At 41.6% G+C, this 25,505-nt stretch overlaps 1 protein-coding gene across 1 annotated transcript in view; it reads left to right on the top strand.

Moving 5' to 3' along the window:
• Nucleotides 1–25,505, top strand: part of BDP1 (B double prime 1, subunit of RNA polymerase III transcription initiation factor IIIB) — a 437,422-nt gene that overhangs the window by 133,593 nt on the left and 278,324 nt on the right. The window contains exon 15 of the mRNA XM_053701442.1: nt 17,049–17,209. Coding sequence (XP_053557417.1) covers nt 17,049–17,209 — 161 coding nt within the window. The remainder of the gene's footprint in view (nt 1–17,048; nt 17,210–25,505) is intronic.

Raw genomic sequence — 25,505 nt, 5'->3', positions numbered from 1 at the left:
ATCAATTTACCTAAAAGTTCTTTGATTCCTCAGACAAGGGTAACCTTTCAGGGTTTCCAGATAGATTCAGTGTCCATGACTCTGTCTTTAACAGACAAGAGACGTCTAAAATTGATTGCAGCTTGTCAAAACCTTCAGTCACAATCATTCCCTTCGGTAGCCTTATGCATGGAAATTCTAGGTCTTATGACAGCTGCATCGGACGCGATCCCCTTTGCTCGTTTTCACATGCGACCTCTTCAGCTCTGTATGCTGAATCAATGGTGCAAGGATTACACAAAGATATCTCAATTAATATCTTTAAAACCGATTGTACGACACTCTCTAACATGGTGGACAGATCACCATCGTTTAATTCAGGGGGCTTCTTTTGTGCTTCCGACCTGGACTGTAATTTCAACAGATGCAAGTCTCACAGGTTGGGGAGCTGTGTGGGGATCTCTGACGGCACAAGGAGTTTGGGAATCTCAGGAGGTGAGATTACCGATCAATATTTTGGAACTCCGTGCAATTTTCAGAGCTCTTCAGTTTTGGCCTCTTCTGAAGAGAGAATCGTTCATTTGTTTTCAGACAGACAATGTCACAACTGTGGCATACATCAATCATCAAGGAGGGACTCACAGTCCTCTGGCTATGAAAGAAGTATCTCGAATTTTGGTTTGGGCGGAATCCAGCTCCTGTCTAATCTCTGCGGTTCATATCCCAGGTATAGACAATTGGGAAGCGGATTATCTCAGTCGCCAAACGTTGCATCCGGGCGAATGGTCTCTTCACCCAGAGGTATTTCTTCAGATTGTTCAAATGTGGGAACTTCCAGAAATAGATTTGATGGCGTCTCATCTAAACAAGAAACTTCCCAGGTATCTGTCCAGATCCCGGGATCCTCAGGCGGAGGCAGTGGATGCATTATCACTTCCTTGGAAGTATCATCCTGCCTATATCTTTCCGCCTCTAGTTCTTCTTCCAAGAGTAATCTTCAAGATTCTGAAGGAATGCTCGTTTGTTCTGCTGGTAGCTTCGGCATGGCCTCACAGGTTTTGGTATGCGGATCTTGTCCGGATGGCCTCTTGCCAACCGTGGACTCTTCCGTTAAGACCAGACCTTCTGTCTCAAGGTCCTTTTTTCCATCAGGATCTGAAATCCTTAAATTTAAAGATATGGAGATTGAACGCTTGATTCTTGGTCAAAGAGGTTTCTCTGACTCTGTGATTAATACTATGTTACAGGCTCGTAAATTTGTAGCTAGAGAGATATATTATAGAGTCTGGAAGACTTATATTTCTTGGTGTCTTTCTCATCATTTTTCTTGGCATTCTTTTAGAATACCGAGAATATTACAGTTTCTTCAGGATGGTTTAGATAAGGGTTTGTCCGCAAGTTCCTTGAAAGGACAAATCTCTGCTCTTTCTGTTCTTTTTCACAGAAAGATTGCTATTCTTCCTGATATTCATTGTTTTGCACAAGCTTTGGTTCGTATAAAGCCTGTCATTAAGTCAATTTCTCCTCCTTGGAGTTTGAATTTGGTTCTGGGGGCTCTTCAAGCTCCTCCATTTGAACCTATGCATTCATTGGACATTAAATTACTTTCTTGGAAAGTTTTGTTCCTTTTGGCCATCTCTTCTGCCAGAAGAGTTTCTGAATTATCTGCTCTTTCTTGTGAGTCTCCTTTTCTGATTTTTCATCAGGATAAGGCGGTGTTGCGAACTTCTTTTGAATTTTTACCTAAAGTTGTGAATTCCAACAACATTAGTAGAGAAATTGTGGTTCCTTCATTATGTCCTAATCCTAAGAATTCTAAGGAGAAATCGTTGCATTCTTTGGATGTTGTTAGAGCTTTGAAATATTATGTTGAAGCTACTAAATCTTTCCGAAAGACTTCTAGTCTATTTGTTATCTTTTCCGGTTCTAGAAAAGGCCAGAAAGCTTCTGCCATTTCTTTGGCATCTTGGTTGAAATCTTTAATTCATCTTGCCTATGTTGAGTCGGGTAAAACTCCGCCTCAGAGGATTACAGCTCATTCTACTAGGTCAGTTTCTACTTCCTGGGCGTTTAGGAATGAAGCTTCGGTTGATCAGATTTGCAAAGCAGCAACTTGGTCCTCTTTGCATACTTTTACTAAATTCTACCATTTTGATGTATTTTCTTCTTCTGAAGCAGTTTTTGGTAGAAAAGTACTTCAGGCAGCGGTTTCAGTTTGAATCTTCTGCTTATGTTTTTCATTAAACTTTATTTTGGGTGTGGATTATTTTCAGCAGGAATTGGCTGTCTTTATTTTATCCCTCCCTCTCTAGTGACTCTTGTGTGGAAAGATCCACATCTTGGGTAATCATTATCCCATACGTCACTAGCTCATGGACTCTTGCTAATTACATGAAAGAAAACATAATTTATGTAAGAACTTACCTGATAAATTCATTTCTTTCATATTAGCAAGAGTCCATGAGGCCCGCCCTTTTTTTGTGGTGGTTATGATTTTGTATAAAGCACAATTATTCCAATTCCTTATTTTATATGCTTTCGCACTTTTTTATCACCCCATTTCTTGGCTATTCGTTAAACTGAATTGTGGGTGTGGTGAGGGGTGTATTTATAGGCATTTTGAGGTTTGGGAAACTTTGCCCCTCCTGGTAGGAATGTATATCCCATACGTCACTAGCTCATGGACTCTTGCTAATATGAAAGAAATGAATTTATCAGGTAAGTTCTTACATAAATTATGTTATATATATATATATGTGTATATATATATATATATATGTGTGTATATATGTATATATGTATATGTGTGTGTATATATGTATATATGTATATGTGTGTATGTATGTGTGTATATATATATATATATATATATATATATATATATATATATATATATATATATATATATATATATATATATAACTTATTGTAACATATGTATTGGTTCCTATTAAAACTCTTTGCAAAAATTATGGATGGACCTGTTAGTATTTAACAACTTACTTGTATTGGTTTAGTGGTTTTTACCATAGAATTATATTTAGTATAAATAAAAAAATCCATTGTGACATTAAAAACCACAGGCTCATATTCTAAGCCCTTGAAGGCCGCCTCTTATCTGAATGCATTTGACAGTTTTTCACAGCTAGAGGGTGTTAGTTCATGTGTTTAATTTAAATAACATTATGCTCACGTACATGGAGTTATTAAAGTCAGCACTAATTGCCTGAAATGCAAGTCTGTAAAAAGATCTTAGATAAGGAGGAAGTCTGCAGAGGGCATAGATACAAGGTAATTACAGAGGTAAAAAGTATATTTCTATAACAGTGTTGGTTATGAAAAACAGGGGAATGGTAAATAAAGAGATTATTTATCTTTTTAAACAATAACTTTTTTGTGTTTACTATCCCTTTAATTTGTTAGAGCATGTAATTTTTCTCTAACAACCTTTCATTACTGTGTGCTTAACAAAAGGGTTTAAACACAAAGTAGAAGTGAAGCTCGGAATCAACTGCTGATCCAATCGGCACACCAGAGTCATGCATCTAGCGCTGGTCATTTGATCCAGCAGTGCTCCACGGGTCCCAAGCAGCACTGTGTGTTTAACGCCTTTCCAGGGGTTAGACACACAGTAGTGTAGGATCGATTAGTCTTAAAATGACATGTTCTATCAAATTAGCATGTATTTTTTTTCTATATTGATCTTCTAAGCACTGTGTTAAATCCGTAGAGCATTTTTAATATAGCAAAGAAGGATTAACACATTCAGATGAGTGAACGGTTCTTAAATAGTCAAATGTAATAAACTGTTAATAAGTGTTATTATTCAGTTTCCCCACACACCAAGAAGATAGAAAGCAGTATATGAAATCCTTGTCAGATTGTACTGGTTTCAGTGAGGCTTTTACTGCACTCATTACATTGTTTTGAATGGAAAATTTCCTGTATAAAGATAACACATTGAGAACTACTCGCCAGGTTAAGGGGACAATGTACTATAAAACTAGTTTCCCCTTTAAAGTTTTTCCAATGACTTGTTATACCAGCTACAGAGTTTATGGAAAATTACTCCTTTAGGTATATTTTATGTATGAAATAGCGGTCTAAGTGAAACCACAACCCAATAAAATAGGCTGAGCTTGCTGGTTGAGAGCTTTATACCTATTTACACCAAATCCTCTATCTTCTTTCCCATTGTACACTCAGAGGGAACAATGGACAATTAACATTTTATTATCTATTATACCCCCTCTGAGATTGTGATTACTTCTGAACCTTCTTGTGTTCAAAGCTTTTCTCTAACCATTGCTTAAGTATTGCCATTTTCTGTATAGTTGGGGATAAAACAGGCAAAAACAACTATTTCCCATGACAAAAAAGGCAAAAGAGTAATTTGCAAATAATTAAATACTCTCCAATAGGTAAAAATAGTTACCATAATTGGGAACACATTAAAAAGACTGAGAAAATAACAGTGCACTGAACTGTATATTAAGTATTAGTGTTACAATAATAAAGTGAGTAATATAAATGCAATGCACACAGTGTTGTATCTTGTCCATGATTGTGTGCACACATCTGCTGTCATTGCTGTTGTCTGTTGTTTAAGATACCAGCACTACTATGTTGCATACACGGAGAGTCACAATAATTTAAAAAACAAACAAAAAAAAATACATAACAAATGGATGACTATCCTCACCTTGAATTAGTCACATTAAGTGTAGTTTAAAGGGACACTGAACCTAATTTTTTTCTTTCATGATTTAGATAGAGCATTTGATTTTAACCCCTTAAGGACAAGGCCATTTTCAATTTCTGTCCCTTAAAAGGACACTATGGTTAAATAAAATTTTCATGATTCAGATACAGCATGTTAATTTAAACAATTTTCCAATTTACTGCCATTAAAACAAATGTGCACAGTCTTTTATATTTACAATTTTTGAGTCACTAGACACTACTGAGCATGTGCAAGAATTCAGACTATACGTATATGCATTTGTGATTGGCTGATTGCTATCACATGGTACAAGGGGAGTGGAAATATACATAACTTTGAAATTTTGTTATAAAAATAATCAACTACTCATTTGAAGTTCAGTCTAAGTGCTATCGCATTGCCTTGTTATCTTGCAGTTGTTGATTATGCAAATCTAATGTGTTGACTGGTCCTTTAAGGACCAGAGCTATTTTCTCTTGTTAAGTGTATCCAGTCCACGGATCATCCATTACTTGTGGGATATTCTCCTTCCCAACTGGAAGTTGCAAGAGGATCACCCACAGCAGAGCTGCTATATAGCTCCTCCCCTAACTGTCATATCCAGTCATTCTCTTGCAAGCCTCAACCAAGATGGAGGTCGTAAGAGGAGTGTGGTGTTTTATACTTAGTTTATTCTTCAATCAAAAGTTTGTTATTTTTAAATGGTACCGGAGTGTACTGTTTATCTCAGGCAGTATTTAGAAGAAGAATCTGCCTGCGTTTTCTATGATCTTAGCAGAAGTAACTAAGATCCTGATTCAGAGATTTCTAATTTTAAATTTAAGCTTGAGAACCTCCGTGTATTGCTTGGGGAGGTATTAGCTGCTCTGAATGACTGTAACACAGTTGCAGTACCAGAGAAATTGTGTAGGCTGGATAAATACTATGCGGTGCCGGTGTGTACTGATGTTTTTCCTATACCTAAAAGGCTTACAGAAATTATTAGCAAGGAGTGGGATAGACCGGGTGTGCCTTTTTCCCCACCTCCTATATTTAGAAAAATGTTTCCAATAGACGCCACTACACGGGACTTATGGCAGACGGTCCCTAAGGTGGAGGGAGCAGTTTCTACTTTAGCAAAGCGTACCACTATCCCGGTTGAGGACAGTTGTGCTTTTTCAGATCCAATGGATAAAAAAATTGGAGGGTTACCTTAAGAAAATGTTTATTCAACAAGGTTTTATTTTACAGCCCCTTGCATGCATAGCGCCTGTCACGGCCGCGGCGGCATTCTGGTTTGAGGCCCTGGAAGAGGCCATCCATACAGCTCCATTGACTGAAATTATTGACAAGCTTAGAACACTTAAGCTAGCTAACTCATTTGTTTCTGATGCCATTGTTCATTTGACTAAACTAACGGCTAAGAATTCCGGATTCGCCATCCAGGCGCGTAGGGCGCTATGGCTTAAATCCTGGTCAGCTGACGTGACTTCGAAGTCTAAATTACTCATCATCCCTTTCAAGGGGCAGACCTTATTCGGGCCTGGTTTGAAGGAGATTATTGCTGACATTACTGGAGGTAAGGGTCATACCCTTCCTCAGGACAGGGCCAAAGCAAAGACCAAACAGTCTAATTTTCATGCCTTTCGAAATTTCAAGGCAGGTGCAGCATCAACTTCCTCCGCTTCAAAGCAAGAGGGAACTTTTGCTCAATCTAAGCAGGCCTGGAAACCTAACCAGTCCTGTAACAAAGGCAAGCAGGCCAGAAAGCCTGCTGCTGCCTCTAAGACAGCATGAAGGAACGGCCCCCTATCCGGCGACGGATCTAGTAGGGGGCAGACTTTCTCTCTTCGCCCAGGCATGGGCAAGAGATGTTCAAGAACATATCTCAGGGATATCTTCTGGACTTCAAAGCTTCCCCTCCACAAGGGAGATTTCATCTTTCAAGGCTATCTGCAAATCAGATAAAGAAAGAGGCATTCCTACGCTGTGTGCAAGACCTCCTAATTATGGGAGTGATCCATCCAGTTCTGCGGACGGAACAAGGACAGGGTTTTTATTCAAATCTGTTTGTGGTTCCCAAAAAAGAGGGAACCTTCAGACCAATTTTGGATCTAAAGATCTTAAACAAATTCCTCAGAGTTCCATCTTTCAAAATGGAAACTATTCGGACCATCCTACCCATGATCCAAGAGGGTCAGTACATGACCACAGTGGACCTAAAGGATGCCTACCTTCACATACCGATTCACAAAGACCATCATCGGTTTCTAAGGTTTGCCTTTCTAGACAGGCATTACCAATTTGTAGCTCTTCCCTTCGTGTTGGCTACAGCCCCGAGAATCTTTACAAAGGTTCTGGGCTCACTTCTGGCGGTTCTAAGACCGCGAGGCATAGCGGTAGCTCCGTATCTAGACGACATCCTGATACAGGCGTCAAACTTTCAAGTTGCCAAGTCTCATACAGAGATAGTTCTGGCATTTCTGAGGTCGCACGGGTGGAAAGTGAACGAGAAAAAGAGTTCTCTATCCCCACTCACAAGAGTCTCCTTCTTAGGGACTCTTATAGATTCTGTAGAAATGAAAATTTACCTGACGGAGTCCAGGTTATCAAAACTTCTAAATGCTTGCCGTGTTCTTCACTCCATTCCGCGCCCTTCAGTGGCTCAGTGTATGGAGGTAATCGGCTTAATGGTAGCGGCAATGGACATAGTGCCATTTGCGCGCCTACATCTCAGACCGCTGCAATTATGCATGCTGAGTCAGTGGAATGGGGATTACACAGATTTGTCCCCTCTGCTAAATCTGGATCAAGAGACCAGAGATTCTCTTCTCTGGTGGTTGTCTCGGGTCCACCTGTCCAAGGGTATGACCTTTCGCAGGCCAGATTGGACAATTGTAACAGATGCCAGCCTTCTAGGTTGGGGTGCAGTCTGGAACTCCCTGAAGGCACAGGGGTCGTGGACTCAGGAGGAGAAACTCCTTCCAATAAATATTCTGGAGTTAAGAGCGATATTCAATGCTCTTCTGGCTTGGCCTCAGTTAGCAACACTGAGGTTCATCAGATTTTAGTCGGACAACATCACGACTGTGGCTTACATCAACCATCAAGGGGGAACCAGGAGTTCCCTAGCGATGTTAGAAGTCTCAAAAATAATTCGCTGGGCAGAGTCCCACTCTTGCCACCTGTCGGCAATCCATATCCCAGGCGTGGAGAACTGGGAGGCGGATTTTCAAAGTCGTCAGACTTTCCATCCGGGGGAGTGGGAACTCCATCCGGAGGTGTTTGCTCAATTGATTCATCGTTGGGGCAAACCGGAGTTGGATCTCATGGCGTCTCGCCAGAACGCCAAGCTCCCTTGTTACGGATCCAGGTCCAGGGACCCAGAAGCGACGCTGATAGATGCTCTAGCAGCGCCTTGGTTCTTCAACCTGGCTTATGTGTTTCCACCGTTTCCTCTGCTCCCTCGACTGATTGCAAAAATCAAACAGGAGAGAGCATCGGTGATTCTGATAGCACCTGCGTGGCCACGCAGGACTTGGTATGCAGACCTAGTGGACATGTCATCCTTTCCACCATGGACTCTGCCTCTAAGACAGGACCTTCTGATACAAGGTCCTTTCAATCATCCAAATCTAATTTCTCTGAGACTGACTGCATGGAGATTGAACGCTTGATTCTATCATTGATACCTTAATACAGGCACGAAAGCCTGTTACCAGGAAAATCTACCACAAGATATGGAGTAAATATCCTTATTGGTGTGAATCCAAGAATTACTCATGGAGTAAGGTTAGGATTCCTAGAATATTGTCTTTTCTCCAAGAGGGCTTGGACAAAGGATTATCAGCTAGTTCCTTAAAGGGACAGATTTCTGCTCTATCTATTCTTTTGCACAAGCGTCTGGCAGAGGTTCCAGACGTTCAGGCATTTTGCGAGGCTTTGGTTAGAATTAAGCCTGTGTTTAAACCTGTTGCTCCTCCGTGGAGCTTAAACTTGGTTCTTAAGGTTCTTCAAGGAGTTCCGTTTGAACCCCTTCATTCCATTGATATTAAACTTTTATCTTGGAAAGTTCTGTTTTTGATGGCTATTTCCTCGGCTCGGAGAGTCTCTGAGCTATCTGCCTTACAATGTGATTCTCCTTATCTGATTTTTCATGCAGATAAGGTAGTTCTGCGTACCAAACCTGGGTTTTTACCTAAGGTGGTTTCTAACAAGAATGTCAATCAAGAGATTGTTGTTCTATCATTGTGTCCTAATCCTTCTTCAAAGAAGGAACGTCTTTTTTACATAATCTACTAAGGATTTTCGTCAAACATCTTCCCTGTTTGTCGTTTACTCTGGACAGAGGAGAGGTCAAAAAGCTTCGGCAACCTCTCTGTCCTTTTGGCTTCGGAGCGTAATACGCCTAGCCTATGAGACTGCTGGACAGCAGCTCCCTGAAAGGATTACAGCTCATTCTACTAGAGCTGTGGCTTCCACATGGGCCTTCAAAAATGAGGCCTCTGTTGAACAGATTTGCAAGGCTGCAACTTGGTCTTCACTTCACACTTTTTCAAAATTTTACAAATTTGACACTTTTGCTTCTTCGGAGGCTGTTTTTGGGAGAAAGATGCTTCAGGCAGTGGTTCCTTCCGTTTAAAGTTCCTGCCTTGTCCCTCCCTTCATCCGTGTACTTTAGCTTTGGTATTGGTATTCCATAAGTAATGGATGACCCGTGGACTGACTACACTTAACAAGAGAAAACATAATTTATGCTTACCTGATAAATTTATTTCTCTTGTAGTGTAGTCAGTCCACGGCCCGCCCTGTCTTTAAGGCAGATCTAAATTTTAATTAAACTCCAGTCACCACTGCACCCTATGGTTTCTCCTTTCTCTGTTTGTTTTCGGTCGAATTACTGGATATGACAGTTAGGGGAGGAGCTATATAGCAGCTCTGCTGTGGGTGATCCTCTTGCAACTTCCTGTTGGGAAGGAGAATATCCCACAAGTAATGGATGATCCGTGGACTGGATACACTACAAGAGAAATAAATTTATCAGGTAAGCATAAATTATGTTTTTACATTTCTGCGGTGTTTGTGTTTAGCTGTAATTTTCCTCTTACTCATTTACTGTACCCACACATATTATATACCGTTTTTCTCGCCATTAAATGGACTTTCTAAAGATACCATTATTTTCATCATATCTTATAATTTACTATAAAATTTTTTTTATAAAATGAGGAAAAAATGGAAAAAACACACTTTTTCTAACTTTGACCCCCAAAATCTGTTACACATCTAAAACAACCATGCTAAATAGTTTCTAAATTTTGTCCTGAGTTTAGAAATACCCAATTTTTACATGTTCTTTGCTTTTTTTTGCAAGTTATAGGGCCATAAATACAAGTAGCACTTTGCTATTTCCAAACCACTTTTTTCTCCAACATAGGTGTGTCCGGTCCACGGCGTCATCCTTACTTGTGGGATATTCTCTTCCCCAACAGGAAATGGCAAAGAGCCCAGCAAAGCTGGTCACATGATCCCTCCTAGGCTCCGCCTACCCCAGTCATTCTCTTTGCCGTTGTACAGGCAACATCTCCACGGAGATGGCTTAGAGTTTTTTAGTGTTTAACTGTAGTTTTTATTATTCAATCAAGAGTTTGTTATTTTAAAATAGTGCTGGTATGTACTATTTACTCTGAAACAGAAAAGAGATGAAGATTTCTGTTTGTAAGAGGAAAATGATTTTAGCAACCGTTACTAAAATCCATGGCTGTTCCACACAGGACTGTTGAGAGGAATTAACTTCAGTTGGGGGAACAGTGAGCAGTCTTTTGCTGCTTGAGGTATGACACATTCTAACAAGACGATGTAATGCTGGAAGCTGTCATTTTCCCTATGGGATCCGGTAAGCCATTTTTATTCAGACAGTAAATAAGGGCTTCACAAGGGCTTATTAAGACTGTAGACATTTTCTGGGCTAAATCGATTCATATATTACACATATTTAGCCTTGAGGAATCATTTAATCTGGGTATTTTGGTAAAATAATATCGGCAGGCACTGTTTTAGACACCTTATTCTCTAGGGGCTTTCCCTAATCATAGGCAGAGCCTCATTTTCGCGCCGGTATTGCGCACTTGTTTTTGAGAAGCATGACATGCAGTCGCATGTGTGAGGAGCTCTGATACATAAAAAAGACTTTCTGAAGGCGTCATTTGGTATCGTATTCCCCTTTGGGCTTGGTTGGGTCTCAGCAAAGCAGATACCAGGGACTGTAAAGGGGTTAAAGTTAAAAACGGCTCCGGTTCCGTTATTTTAAGGGTTAAAGCTTCCAAATTTGGTGTGCAATACTTTAAAGGCTTTAAGACACTGTGGTGAAATTTTGGTGATTTTTGAACAATTCCTTCATACTTTTTCGCAATTGCAGTAATAAAGTGTGTTCAGTTTAAAATTTAAAGTGACAGTAACGGTTTTATTTTAAAACGTTTTTTGTACTTTGTTATCAAGTTTATGCCTGTTTAACATGTCTGAACTACCAGATAGACTGTGTTCTGAATGTGGGGAAGCCAGGGTTCCTTCTCATTTAAATAAATGTGATTTATGTGACACTGAAAATGATGCCCAAGATGATTCCTCAAGTGAGGGGAGTAAGCATGGTACTGCATCATTCCCTCCTTCGTCTACACGAGTCTTGCCCACTCAGGAGGCCCCTAGTACATCTAGCGCTTCAATACTCCTTACTATGCAACAATTAACGGCTGTAATGGATAATTCTATCAAAAACATTTTAGCCAAAATGCCCACTTATCAGCGTAAGCGCGACTGCTCTGTTTTAGATACTGAAGAGCATGAGGACGCTGATGATAATGGTTCTGAAATGCCCCTACACCAGTCTGAGGGGGCCAGGGAGGTTTTGTCTGAGGGAGAAATTTCAGATTCAGGGAAAATTTCTCAACAAGCTGAACCCGATGTGATTACATTTAAATTTAAGTTGGAACATCTCCGCGCTCTGCTTAAGGAGGTATTATCCACTCTGGATGATTGTGAGAATTTGATCATCCCAGAGAAACTATGTAAAATGGACAAGTTCCTAGAGGTCCCGGGGCTCCCAGAAGCTTTTCCTATACCCAAGCGGGTGGCGGACATTGTAAATAAAGAATGGGAAAGGCCCGGTATACCTTTCGTCCCTCCCCCCATATTTAAGAAATTGTTTCCTATGGTCGACCCCAGAAAGGACTTATGGCAGACAGTCCCCAAGGTCGAGGGAGCGGTTTCTACTTTAAACAAACGCACCACTATACCCATAGAAGATAGTTGTGCTTTCAAAGATCCTATGGATAAAAAATTAGAAGGTTTGCTTAAAAAGATGTTTGTTCAGCAGGGTTACCTTCTACAACCAATTTCATGCATTGTCCCTGTCACTACAGCCGCGTGTTTCTGGTTCGATGAGCTAGTAAAGGCGATCGATAGTGATTCTCCTCCTTATGAGGAGATTATGGACAGAATCCGTGCTCTCAAATTGGCTAATTCTTTCACCCTAGACGCCACTTTGCAATTGGCTAGGTTAGCGGCAAAGAATTCTGGGTTTGCTATTGTGGCGCGCAGAGCGCTTTGGTTGAAATCTTGGTCAGCTGATGCGTCTTCCAAGAACAAACTCCTTAACATTCCTTTCAAGGGGAAAACGCTGTTTGGCCCTGACTTGAAAGAGATTATCTCTGATATCACTGGGGGTAAGGGCCACGCCCTTCCTCAGGATAGGTCTTTCAAGGCCAAAAATAAACCTAATTTTCGTCCCTTTCGTAGAAACGGACCAGCCCCAAGTGCTACGTCCTCTAAGCAAGAGGGTAATACTTCTCAAGCCAAGCCAGCCTGGAGACCAATGCAAGGCTGGAACAAGGGAAAGCAGGCCAAGAAACCTGCCACTGCTACCAAGACAGCATGAAATGTTGGCCCCCGATCCGGGACCGGATCTGGTGGGGGGCAGACTCTCTCTCTTCGCTCAGGCTTGGGCAAGAGATGTTCTGGATCCTTGGGCACTAGAAATAGTCTCCCAAGGTTATCTTCTGGAATTCAAGGGGCTTCCCCCAAGGGGGAGGTTCCACAGGTCTCAATTGTCTTCAGACCACATAAAAAGACAGGCATTCTTACATTGTGTAGAAGACCTGTTAAAAATGGGAGTGATTCATCCTGTTCCATTAGGAGAACAAGGGATGGGGTTCTACTCCAATCTGTTCATAGTTCCCAAAAAAGAGGGAACGTTCAGACCAATCTTAGATCTCAAGATCTTAAACAAGTTTCTCAAGGTTCCATCGTTTAAAATGGAAACCATTCGAACAATTCTTCCTTCCATCCAGGAAGGTCAATTCATGACCACGGTGGATTTAAAGGATGCGTATCTACATATTCCTATCCACAAGGAACATCATCGGTTCCTAAGGTTCGCATTCCTGGACAAGCATTACCAGTTCGTGGCGCTTCCTTTCGGATTAGCCACTGCTCCAAGGATTTTCACAAAGGTACTAGGGTCCCTTCTAGCGGTGCTAAGACCAAGGGGCATTGCGGTAGTACCTTACTTGGACGACATTCTGATTCAAGCGTCGTCCCTTCCTCAAGCAAAGGCTCACACGGACATAGTCCTGGCCTTTCTCAGATCTCACGGATGGAAAGTGAACGTGGAAAAGAGTTCTCTATCTCCGTCGACAAGGGTTCCCTTCTTGGGAACAATAATAGACTCCTTAGAAATGAGGATTTTTCTGACAGAGGCCAGAAAAACAAAACTTCTAAACTCTTGTCGGACACTTCATTCCGTTCCTCTTCCTTCCATAACGCAGTGCATGGAAGTAATAGGTTTGATGGTAGCGGCAATGGACATAGTTCCTTTTGCGCGCATTCATCTAAGACCATTACAACTGTGCATGCTCAGTCAGTGGAATGGGGACTATACAGACTTGTCTCCGAAGATACAAGTAAATCAGAGGACCAGAGACTCACTCCGTTGGTGGCTGTCCCTGGACAACCTGTCACAAGGGATGACCTTCCGCAGACCAGAGTGGGTCATTGTCACGACCGACGCCAGTCTGATGGGCTGGGGCGCGGTCTGGGGATCCCTGAAAGCTCAGGGTCTTTGGTCTCGGGAAGAATCTCTTCTACCGATAAATATTCTGGAACTGAGAGCGATATTCAATGCTCTCAAGGCTTGGCCTCAGCTTGCAAAGGCCAAGTTCATACGGTTTCAATCAGACAACATGACGACTGTTGCGTACATCAACCATCAGGGGGGAACAAGGAGTTCCCTGGCGATGGAAGAAGTGACCAAAATCATTCAATGGGCGGAGACTCACTCCTGCCACCTGTCTGCAATCCACATCCCAGGAGTGGAAAATTGGGAAGCGGATTTTTTGAGTCGTCAGACATTACATCTGGGGGAGTGGGAACTCCATCCGGAAATCTTTGCCCAAATTACTCAACTGTGGGGCATTCCAGACATGGATCTGATGGCCTCTCGTCAGAACTTCAAGGTTCCTTGCTACGGGTCCAGATCCAGGGATCCCAAGGCGACTCTAGTAGATGCACTAGTAGCACCTTGGACCTTCAAACTAGCTTATGTATTCCCGCCGTTTCCTCTCATCCCCAGGCTGGTAGCCAGGATCCATCAGGAGGGGGCGTCGGTGATCTTGATAGCTCCTGCGTGGCCACGCAGGACTTGGTATGCAGATCTGGTGAATATGTCATCGGCTCCACCATGGAAGCTACCTTTGAGACGAGACCTTCTTGTTCAAGGTCCGTTCGAACATCCGAATCTGGTCTCACTCCAGCTGACTGCTTGGAGATTGAACGCTTGATCTTATCAAAACGAGGGTTCTCAGATTCTGTTATTGATACTCTTGTTCAGGCCAGAAAGCCTGTAACTAGAAAAATTTACCACAAAATATGGAAAAAATATATCTGTTGGTGTGAATCTAAAGGATTCCCTTGGGACAAGGTAAAGATTCCTAAGATTCTATCCTTTCTTCAAGAAGGATTGGAGAAAGGATTATCTGCAAGTTCCTTGAAGGGACAGATTTCTGCCTTGTCTGTGTTACTCCACAAAAAGCTGGCAGCTGTGCCAGATGTTCAAGCCTTTGTTCAGGCTCTGGTTAGAATTAAGCCTGTTTTCAAACCTTTGACTCCCCCTTGGAGTCTCAACTTAGTTCTTTCAGTTCTTCAGGGGGTTCCGTTTGAACCCTTACATTCCGTTGATATTAAGTTATTATCTTGGAAAGTTTTGTTTTTGGTTGCAATTTCTTCTGCCAGAAGAGTTTCAGAATTATCTGCTCTGCAGTGTTCTCCTCCTTATCTGGTGTTCCATGCAGATAAGGTGGTTTTACGTACTAAACCTGGTTTTCTTCCAAAAGTTGTTTCTAACAAAAACATTAACCAGGAGATAGTCGTGCCTTCTTTGTGTCCGAAGCCAGTTTCGAAGAAGGAACGTTTGTTGCAAAATTTGGATGTTGTTCGCGCTCTAAAATTCTATTTAGATGCTACAAAGGATTTTAGACAAACATCTTCCTTGTTTGTTGTTTATTCTGGTAAAAGGAGAGGTCAAAAAGCAACTTCTACCTCTCTCTCTTTTTGGATTAAAAGCATCATCAGATTGGCTTACGAGACTGCCGGACGGCAGCCTCCTGAAAGAATCACAGCTCATTCCACTAGGGCTGTGGCTTCCACATGGGCCTTCAAGAACGAGGCTTCTGTTGATCAGATATGTAGGGCAGCGACTTGGTCTTCACTGCACACTTTTACCAAATTTTACAAGTTTGATACTTTTGCTTCTTCTGAGGCTGTTTTTGGGAGAAAGGTTTTGCAAGCCGTGGTGCCTTCCATTTAGGTGACCTGATTTGCTCCCTCCCTTCATCCGTGTCCTAAAGCTTTGGTATTGGTTCCCACAAGTAAGGATGACGCCGTGGACCGGACACACCTATGTTGGAGAAAACAGAATTTATGTTTACCTGATAAATTACTTTCTCCAACGGTGTGTCCGGTCCACGGCCCGCCCTGGTTTTTTAATCAGGTCTGATAATTTATTTTCTTTAACTACAGTCACCACGGTATCATATGGTTTCTCCTATGCAAATATTCCTCCTTAACGTCGGTCGAATGACTGGGGTAGGCGGAGCCTAGGAGGGATCATGTGACCAGCTTTGCTGGGCTCTTTGCCATTTCCTGTTGGGGAAGAGAATATCCCACAAGTAAGGATGACGCCGTGGACCGGACACACCGTTGGAGAAAGTAATTTATCAGGTAAACATAAATTCTGTTTTTTTTCAAAATTAGTGCTAGTTACATTGGGACACTGATATCTTTCAGGAATCCCTGAATATCCTGTGACATGTAAATATATTTTTTTAGTAGACATCCCAAAGTATTGATATAGTCCCATTTTGGTATATTTCATGCCACCATTTCACCGCCAAATGAGATCAAATAAATTTTTTTTTTCACTTTTTCACAAATTAAACTATTACCCCACTCTCGTACTTTTTTTTTTTTACATTTTCTGTAGTGTAGCCGTTCCCACGCGCGCCCCCGACGTCCCCGCCCCTCTCAACGTCATAGGGCCCATCGATGGCCGCCCACCCGCCTCCCATGTAAGCTCCCACCCACCAACGATACCGGCCATCGATGTCCGGTGCAGAGAGGGCCACAGAGTGGCTCTCTCTGCATCGGATGGCCAAGGGGTGTTATTGCAGGATGCCTTGATGTCAAGGCATCACTGCAATAACCGGAAAGCTTTCAGGATCGCTTCCAGCTGCTTTAAACCCCAATGTCATAGAGAGTACATCACTGGTCTTTAAAGACCAGGTTGTGTGCGACGTACCCTGTACGACATGCGTCGTTAAGGGGTTAAGCAACTTTCTAATTTACTCCTATTATCAATTTTTCTACGTTCTCTTGCTATCTTTATTTGAAAAAGGCATCTAAGCTTTTTTTTTGTGGTTCAGAACTCTGGATAGCACTTTTTTATTGGTGGATGAATTTATCCACCAATCGGCAAGGACAACCCAGGTTGTTCACCAAAAATGGGCCGGCATCTAAACTTACATTCTTGCATTTCAAATAAAGATACCAAGAGAATGAAGAAAATTTGATAATAGGAGTAAATTAGAAAGTTGCTTAAAATGTCACGCTCTATCTGAATCATGAAAAAAATTGGGTTCAGTGTCCCTTTAATATAGAGTGACATAGGTGTGTCTGGCTCTAGTATGTAGTACATCATTTTTGGTATACTTTTCCCTGAGAAATGGAAATGCAGTTGTCAGGTATATCTGCTAGGGAAACTGCTAAATTCTAGAGGTTTTCAATTAAATTATTTTATTATTATTTTATTTACATGCAGTATCAAGATTCGGAAGATGCAACTTCTTCTACAGTTCAAATTCCTCCTCAGGCGCATGATTCTTGTGCGGAACATAGCGAATCGGCACCATTGCTTCATGCAGAAACCTCTTCTCTACAAGGAGATATTGAAAAGGAAACTACCATTACAGAGCCTGTCATGTAAGTGTCTAATATTTATTCAGATATTTACCTGATTTTGCCATGCTAATAGGATTGTCAGAGCTATGTATTTTTAGAATTTGTTAACTTTTTTCTTTTTAATGGCACGATGAGTCCATGGATCATCTTAATTACTAATGGGATATTCACCTCCTGGTCAGCAGGAGGTGGCAAAGAGCACCACAGTAAAGCTGTTAAAAAGCTCCTCCCTTCCCTCCCACCCCAGTCATTCTCTTTGCCTACGTTAGTGCTAGGATGTGGTAAAGTTAGGTGTTCAATCAAGAGTTTATTATTTCTTTCATGTAATTAGCAAGAGTCCATGAGCTAGTGACGTATGGGATATACACTCCCACCAGGAGGGGCAAAGTTTCCCAAACCTCGAAATGCCTATAAATACACCCCTCACCACACCCACAAATCAGTTTTATAAACTTTGCCTCCTATGGAGGTGGTGAAGTAAGTTTGTGCTAGATTCTACGTTGATATGCGCTCCGCAGCAGGTTGGAGCCCGGTTTTCCTCTCAGCGTGCAGTGAATGTCAGAGGGATGTGAGGAGAGTATTGCCTATTTGAATTCAATGATCTCCTTCTACGGGGTCTATTTCATAGGTTCTCTGTTATTGGTCGTAGAGATTAATCTCTTACCTCCCTTTTCAGATCGACGATATACTCTTATATATACCATTACCTCTACTGATTTTCGTTTCAGTACTGGTTTGGCTTTCTACAACTTGTAGATGAGTGTCCTGGGGTAAGTAAGTCTTATTTTCTGTGACACTCTAAGCTATGGTTGGGCACTTTTTTATAAAGTTCTAAATATATGTATTCAAACATTTATTTTCCTTGACTCAGGATGTTCAACGTTCCTTATTTCAGACAGTCAGTTTCATATTTGGGATAATGCATATGAATAAATCAATTTTTTCTTACCTTAAAATTTGACTTTTTTCCCTGTGGGCTGTTAGGCTCGCGGGGGCTGAAAATGCTTCATTTTATTGCGTCATTCTTGGCGCGGACTTTTTTGGCGCAAATTTTTTTTTCTGTTTCCGGCGTCATACGTGTCGCCGGAAGTTGCGTCATTTTTGACTTTTTTTGCGCCAAAAGTGTCGGCGTTCCGGATGTGGCGTCATTTTTGGCGCCAAAAGCATTTAGGCGCCAAATAATGTGGGCGTCTTTTTTTGGCGCTAAAAAATATGGCCGTCACTATTGTCTCCACATTATTTAAGTCTCATTATTTATTGCTTCTGGTTGCTAGAAGCTTGTTCACTGGCATTTTTTCCCATTCCTGAAACTGTCATTTAAGGAATTTGATCAATTTTGCTTTATATGTTGTTTTTTCTCTTACATATTGCAAGATGTCCCACGTTAACACTGAGTCAGAAGATACTTCTGGAAAATCGCTGCCTGGTGCTGGATCTACCAAAGCTAAGTGTATCTGCTGTAAACTTATGGTATCTGTTCCTCCAGCTGTTTGTACTGATTGTCATGACAAACTTGTTAATGCAGATAATATTTCCTTTAGTACTGTTACATTACCTGTTGCTGTTCCGTCAACATCTAATGCTCAGAGTGTTCCTGATAACATAAGAGATTTTGTTTCTAAATCCATTAAGAAGGCTATGTCTGTTATTCCTCCTTCTAGTAAACGTAAAAAGTCTTTTAAAACTTCTCATTTTTCAGATGAATTTTTAAATGAACATCATCATTCTGATTCTGATAATGGTTCTTCTGGTTCAGAGGATTCTGTCTCAGAGGTTGATGCTGACAAATCTTCATATTTATTTAAAATGGAATTTATTCGTTCTTTACTTAAAGAAGTCCTAATTGCATTAGAAATAGAGGATTCTAGTCCTCTTGATACTAAATCTAAACGTTTAGATAAGGTTTTTAAATCTCCTGTAGTTATTCCAGATGTTTTTCCTGTCCCTGATGTTATTTCTGATGTAATTTCCAGGGAATAGAATAATTTGGGTAATTCATTTACTCCTTCTAAACGTTTTAAGCAATTATATCCTGTGCCATCTGACAGATTAGAGTTTTGGGACAAAATCCCTAAGGTTGATGGGGCTGTCTCTACTCTTGCTAAGCGTACTACTATTCCTACGGCAGATGGTACTTCCTTTAAGGATCCTTTAGATAGGAAAATTGAATCCTTTCTAAGAAAAGCTTACTTGTGTTCAGGTAATCTGCTTAGACCTGCTATATCTTTAGCGGATGTTGCTGCAGCTTCAACTTTTTGGTTAGAAGCTTTAGCGCAACAAGTAACAGATCATAATTCTCATAGCATTATTAATCTTCTTCAACATGCTAATAATTTTATTTGTGATGCCATCTTTGATATCATTAGAGTTGATGTCAGGTATATGTCTCTAGCTATTTTAGCTAGAAGAGCTTTATGGCTTAAAACTTGGAATGCTGATATGTCTTCTAAGTCTACTCTGCTTTCCCTTTCTTTCCAGGGTAATAAATTATTTGGTTCTCAGTTGGATTCTATTATCTCAACTGTTACTGGAGGGAAAGGAACTTTTTTACCACAGGATAAAAAATCTAAAGGTAAATTTAGGTCTAATAATCGTTTTCGTTCCTTTCGTCAAAACAAGGAACAAAAGCCTGATCCTTCATCCTCAGGAGCGGTATCAGTTGGGAAACCATCTCCAGTCTGGAATAAATCCAAGCCTTTTAGAAAACCAAAGCCAGCTCCTAAGTCCACATGAAGGTGCGGCCCTCATTCCAGCTCAGCTGGTAGGGGGCAGATTATGTTTTTTCAAAGAAATTTGGATCAATTCCGTTCACAATCTTTGGATTCAGAACATTGTTTCAGAAGGGTACAGAATTGGCTTCAAGATAAGGCCTCCTGCAAAGAGATTTTTTTCTTTCCCGTGTCCCAATAAACCCAGCGAAGGCTCAAGCATTTCTGAATTGTGTTTCAGATCTAGAGTTGGCTGGAGTAATTATGCCAGTTCCAGTTCTGGAACAGGGGCTGGGGTTTTATTCAAATCTCTTCATTGTACCAAAGAAGGAGAATTCCTTCAGACCAGTTCTGGATCTAAAAATATTGAATCGTTATGTAAGGATACCAACATTCAAAATGGTAACTGTAAGGACTATCCTGCCTTTTGTTCAGCAAGGGCATTATATGTCTACAATAGATTTACAGGATGCATATCTGCATATTCCGATTCATCCAGATCACTATCAGTTTCTGAGATTCTCTTTTCTAGACGAGCATTACCAGTTTGTGGCTCTTCCGTTTTGGCCTAGCAACAGCTCCAAGAATTTTTACAAAGGTTTTCGGTGCCCTTCTGTCTGTAATCAGAGAACAGGGTATTGTGGTATTTCCTTATTTGGACGATATCTTGGTACTTGCTCAGTCTTCACATTTAGCAGAATCTCATACGAATCGACTTGTGTTGTTTCTTCAAGATCATGGTTGGAGGATCAGTTTACCAAAAAGTTCATTGATTCCTCAGACAAGGGTAACCTTTTTAGGTTTCCAGATAGATTCAGTGTCCATGACTCTGTCTTTGACAGACAAGAGACGTCTAAAATTGATATCAGCTTGTCAAAATCTTCAGTCACATAGCCTTATGCATGGAAATTCTAGGTCTTATGACTGCTGCATCGGACGCGATCCCCTTTGCTCGTTTTCACATGCGACCTCTTCAGCTCTGTATGCTGAACCAGTGGTGCAGGGATTACACAAAGATATCTCAATTAATATCTTTAAAACCGATTGTACGACACTCTCTGACGTGGTGGACAGATCACCATCGTTTAGTTCAGGGGGCTTCTTTTGTTCTTCCGACCTGGACTGTGATTTCAACAGATGCAAGTCTTACAGGTTGGGGAGCTGTGTGGGGGTCTCTGACAGCACAAGGGGTTTGGGAATCTCAGGAGGTGAGATTACCGATCAATATTTTGGAACTCCGTGCAATTTTCAGAGCTCTTCAGTCATGGCCTCTTCTAAAGAGAGAATCGTTCATTTGCTTTCAGACAGACAATGTCACAACTGTGGCATACATCAATCATCAAGGAGGGACTCACAGTCCTCTGGCTATGAAAGAAGTATCTCGAATTCTGGTATAGGCGGAATCCAGCTCCTGTCTAGTTTCTGCGGTTCATATCCCAGGTATAGACAATTGGGAAGCGGACTATCTCAGTCGCCAAACGTTACATCCGGGCGAATGGTCTCTTCACCCAGAGGTATTTCTTCAGATTGTTCAAATGTGGGGACTTCCAGAAATAGATCTGATGGCCTCTCATCTAAACAAGAAACTTCCCAGGTATCTGTCCAGATCCAGGGATCCTCAAGCGGAAGCAGTGGATGCATTGTCACTTCCTTGGAAGTATCATCCTGCCTATATCTTTCCGCCTCTAGTTCTTCTTCCAAGAGTAATCTCCAAGATTCTGAAGGAATGCTCGTTTGTTCTGCTGGTAGCTACAGCATGGCCTCACAGGTTTTGGTATGCGGATCTTGTCCGGATGGCCTCTTGCCAACCGTGGACTCTTCCGTTAAGACCAGATCTTCTGTCGCAAGGTCCTTTTTTCCATCAGGATCTCAAATCCTTAAATTTAAAGGTGTGGAGATTGAACGCTTGATTCTTAGTCAAAGAGGTTTCTCTGACTCTGTGATTAATACTATGTTACAGGCTCGTAAATCCGTATCTAGGGAGATATATTATAGAGTCTGGAAGACTTATATTTCTTGGTGTCTTTCTCATCATTTTTCCTGGCATTCTTTTAGAATTCCGAGAATTTTACAGTTTCTTCATGATGGTTTGGATAAAGGTTTGTCTGCAAGTTCCTTGAAAGGACAAATCTCTGCTCTCTGTTCTTTTCTCCAACATAGGTGTGTCCGGTCCACGGCGTCATCCTTACTTGTGGGATATTCTCTTCCCCAACAGGAAATGGCAAAGAGCCCAGCAAAGCTGGACACATGATCCCTCCTAGGCTCCGCCTACCCCAGTCATTCTCTTTGCCGTTGTACAGGCAACATCTCCACGGAGATGGCTTAGAGTTTTTTAGTGTTTAACTGTAGTTTTTATTATTCAATCAAGAGTTTGTTATTTTGAAATAGTGCTGGTATGTACTATTTACTCAGAAACAGAAAAGAGATGAAGATTTCTGTTTGTATGAGGAAAATGATTTTAGCAACCGTCACTAAAATCCATGGCTGTTCCACACAGGACTGTTGAGAGCAATTAACTTCAGTTGGGGGAACAGTGTGCAGTCTCTTGCTGCTTGAGGTATGACACATTCTAACAAGACGATGTAATGCTGGAAGCTGTCATTTTCCCTATGGGATCCGGTAAGCCATGTTTATTACGATTGTAAATAAGGGCTTCACATGGGCTTATTAAGACTGTAGACTTTTTCTGGGCTAAATCGATTCATTATTAACACATATTTAGCCTTGAGGAATCATTTTATTTGGGTATTTTGATATAATAATATCGGCAGGCACTGTTTTAGACACCTTATTCTTTAGGGGCTTTCCCAAAGCATAGGCAGAGTCTCATTTTCGCGCCGGTGTTGCGCACTTGTTTTTGAGAGGCATGGCATGCAGTCGCATGTGAGAGGAGCTCTGATACTTAGAAAAGACTTTCTGAAGGCGTCATTTGGTATCGTATTCCCCTTTGGGCTTGGTTGGGTCTCAGCAAAGCAGATACCAGGGACTGTAAAGGGGTTAAAGTTAAAAACGGCTCCGGTTCCGTTATTTTAAGGGTTAAAGCTTCCAAATTTGGTGTGCAATACTTTTAAGGCTTTAAGACACTGTGGTGAAAATTTGGTGAATTTTGAACAATTCCTTCATGTTTTTTCGCAATTGCAGTAATAAAGTGTGTTCAGTTTAAAATTTAAAGTGACAGTAACGGTTTTATTTTAAAACGTTTTTTGTACTTTGTTATCAAGTTTATGCCTGTTTAACATGTCTGAACTACCAGATAGACTGTGTTCTGAATGTGGGGAAGCCAGAATTCCTATTCATTTAAATAAATGTGATTTATGTGACAATGACAATGATGCCCAAGATGATTCCTCAAGTGAGGGGAGTAAGCATGGTACTGCATCATTCCCTCCTTCGTCTACACGAGTCTTGCCCACTCAGGAGGCCCCTAGTACATCTAGCGCGCCAATACTCCTTACTATGCAACAATTAACGGCTGTAATGGACAATTCTGTCAAAAACATTTTAGCCAAAATGAACACTTATCAGCGTAAGCGCGACTGCTCTGTTTTAGATACTGAAGAGCATGACGACGCTAATAATAATGTTTCTGAAGGGCCCCTAACCCAGTCTGATGGGGCCAGGGAGGTTTTGTCTGAGGGAGAAATTACTGATTCAGGGAACATTTCTCAACAAGCTGAACCTGATGTGATTACATTTAAATTTAAGTTGGAACATCTCCGCATTCTGCTTAAGGAGGTATTATCCACTCTGGATGATTGTGACAAGTTGGTCATCCCAGAGAAACTATGTAAAATGGACAAGTTCCTAGAGGTGCCGGGGCTCCCAGAAGCTTTTCCTATACCCAAGCGGGTGGCGGACATTGTTAATAAAGAATGGGAAAGGCCCGGTATTCCTTTCGTCCCTCCCCCCATATTTAAAAAATTGTTTCCTATGGTCGACCCCAGAAAGGACTTATGGCAGACAGTCCCCAAGGTCGAGGGAGCGGTTTCCACTTTAAACAAACGCACCACTATACCCATAGAGGATAGTTGTGCTTTCAAAGATCCTATGGATAAAAAATTAGAAGGTTTGCTTAAAAAGATGTTTGTTCAGCAGGGTTACCTTCTACAACCAATTTCATGCGTTGTCCCTGTCGCTACAGCCGCATGTTTCTGGTTCGATGAGCTGATAAAGGCGGTCGATAGTGATTCTCCTCCTTATGAGGAGATTATGGACAGAATCAATGCTCTCAAATTGGCTAATTCTTTTACCCTAGACGCCACTTTGCAATTGGCTAGATTAGCGGCTAAGAATTCTGGGTTTGCTATTGTGGCGCGCAGAGCGCTTTGGTTGAAATCTTGGTCGGCTGATGCGTCTTCCAAGAACAAGCTACTTAACATTCCTTTCAAGGGGAAAACGCTGTTTGGCCCTGACTTGAAAGAGATTATCTCTGATATCACTGGGGGTAAGGGCCACGCCCTTCCTCAGGATCGGCCTTTCAAGACAAAAAATAAACCTAATTTTCGTCCCTTTCGTAGAAACGGACCAGCCCAAAGTGCTACGTCCTCTAAGCAAGAGGGTAATACTTCTCAAGCCAAGCCAGCTTGGAGACCAATGCAAGGCTGGAACAAGGGAAAACAGGCCAAGAAACCTGCCACTGCTACCAAGACAGCATGAAATGTTGGCCCCCTATCCGGGACCGGATCTGGTGGGGGGCAGACTCTCTCTCTTCGCTCAGGCTTGGGCAAGAGATGTTCTGGATCCTTGGGCACTAGAAATAGTCTCCCAAGGTTATCTTCTGGAATTCAAGGGGCTTCCCCCAAGGGGGAGGTTCCACAGGTCTCAGTTGTCTTCAGACCACATAAAAAGACAGGCATTCTTACATTGTGTAGAAGACCTGTTAAAAATGGGAGTGATTCATCCTGTTCCATTAAGAGAACAAGGGATGGGGTTCTACTCCAATCTGTTCATAGTTCCCAAAAAAGAGGGAACGTTCAGACCAATCTTAGATCTCAAGATCTTAAACAAGTTTCTCAAGGTTCCATCGTTCAAGATGGAAACCATTCGAACTATTCTTCCTTCCATCCAGGAAGGTCAATTCATGACCACGGTGGATTTAAAGGATGCGTATCTACATATTCCTATCCACAAGGAACATCATCGGTTCCTAAGGTTCGCATTCCTGGACAAGCATTACCAGTTCGTGGCGCTTCCTTTCGGATTAGCCACTGCTCCAAGGATTTTCACAAAGGTACTAGGGTCCCTTCTAGCTGTGCTAAGACCAAGGGGCATTGCTGTAGTACCTTACTTGGACGACATTCTAATTCAAGCGTCGTCCCTTACTCAAGCAAAGGCTCACACGGACATAGTCCTGGCCTTTCTCAGATCTCACGGATGGAAAGTGAACGTGGAAAAGAGTTCTCTATCTCCGTCAACAAGGGTTCCCTTCTTGGGAACAATAATAGACTCCTTAGAAATGAGGATATTTCTGACAGAGGCCAGAAAAACAAAGCTTCTAGACTCTTGTCGGATACTTCATTCCGTTCCTCTTCCTTCCATAGCTCAGTGCATGGAAGTGATCGGGTTGATGGTAGCGGCAATGGACATAGTTCCTTTTGCACGCATTCATC

This window comes from Bombina bombina, chromosome 2, assembly GCF_027579735.1.
Source record: "Bombina bombina isolate aBomBom1 chromosome 2, aBomBom1.pri, whole genome shotgun sequence".
Classification (NCBI taxonomy): Eukaryota; Metazoa; Chordata; class Amphibia; order Anura; family Bombinatoridae; genus Bombina; species Bombina bombina.
The sequence above is the reverse complement of the archived record's forward strand: the minus strand, read 5'-3'. Positions and strand labels throughout refer to the sequence as shown.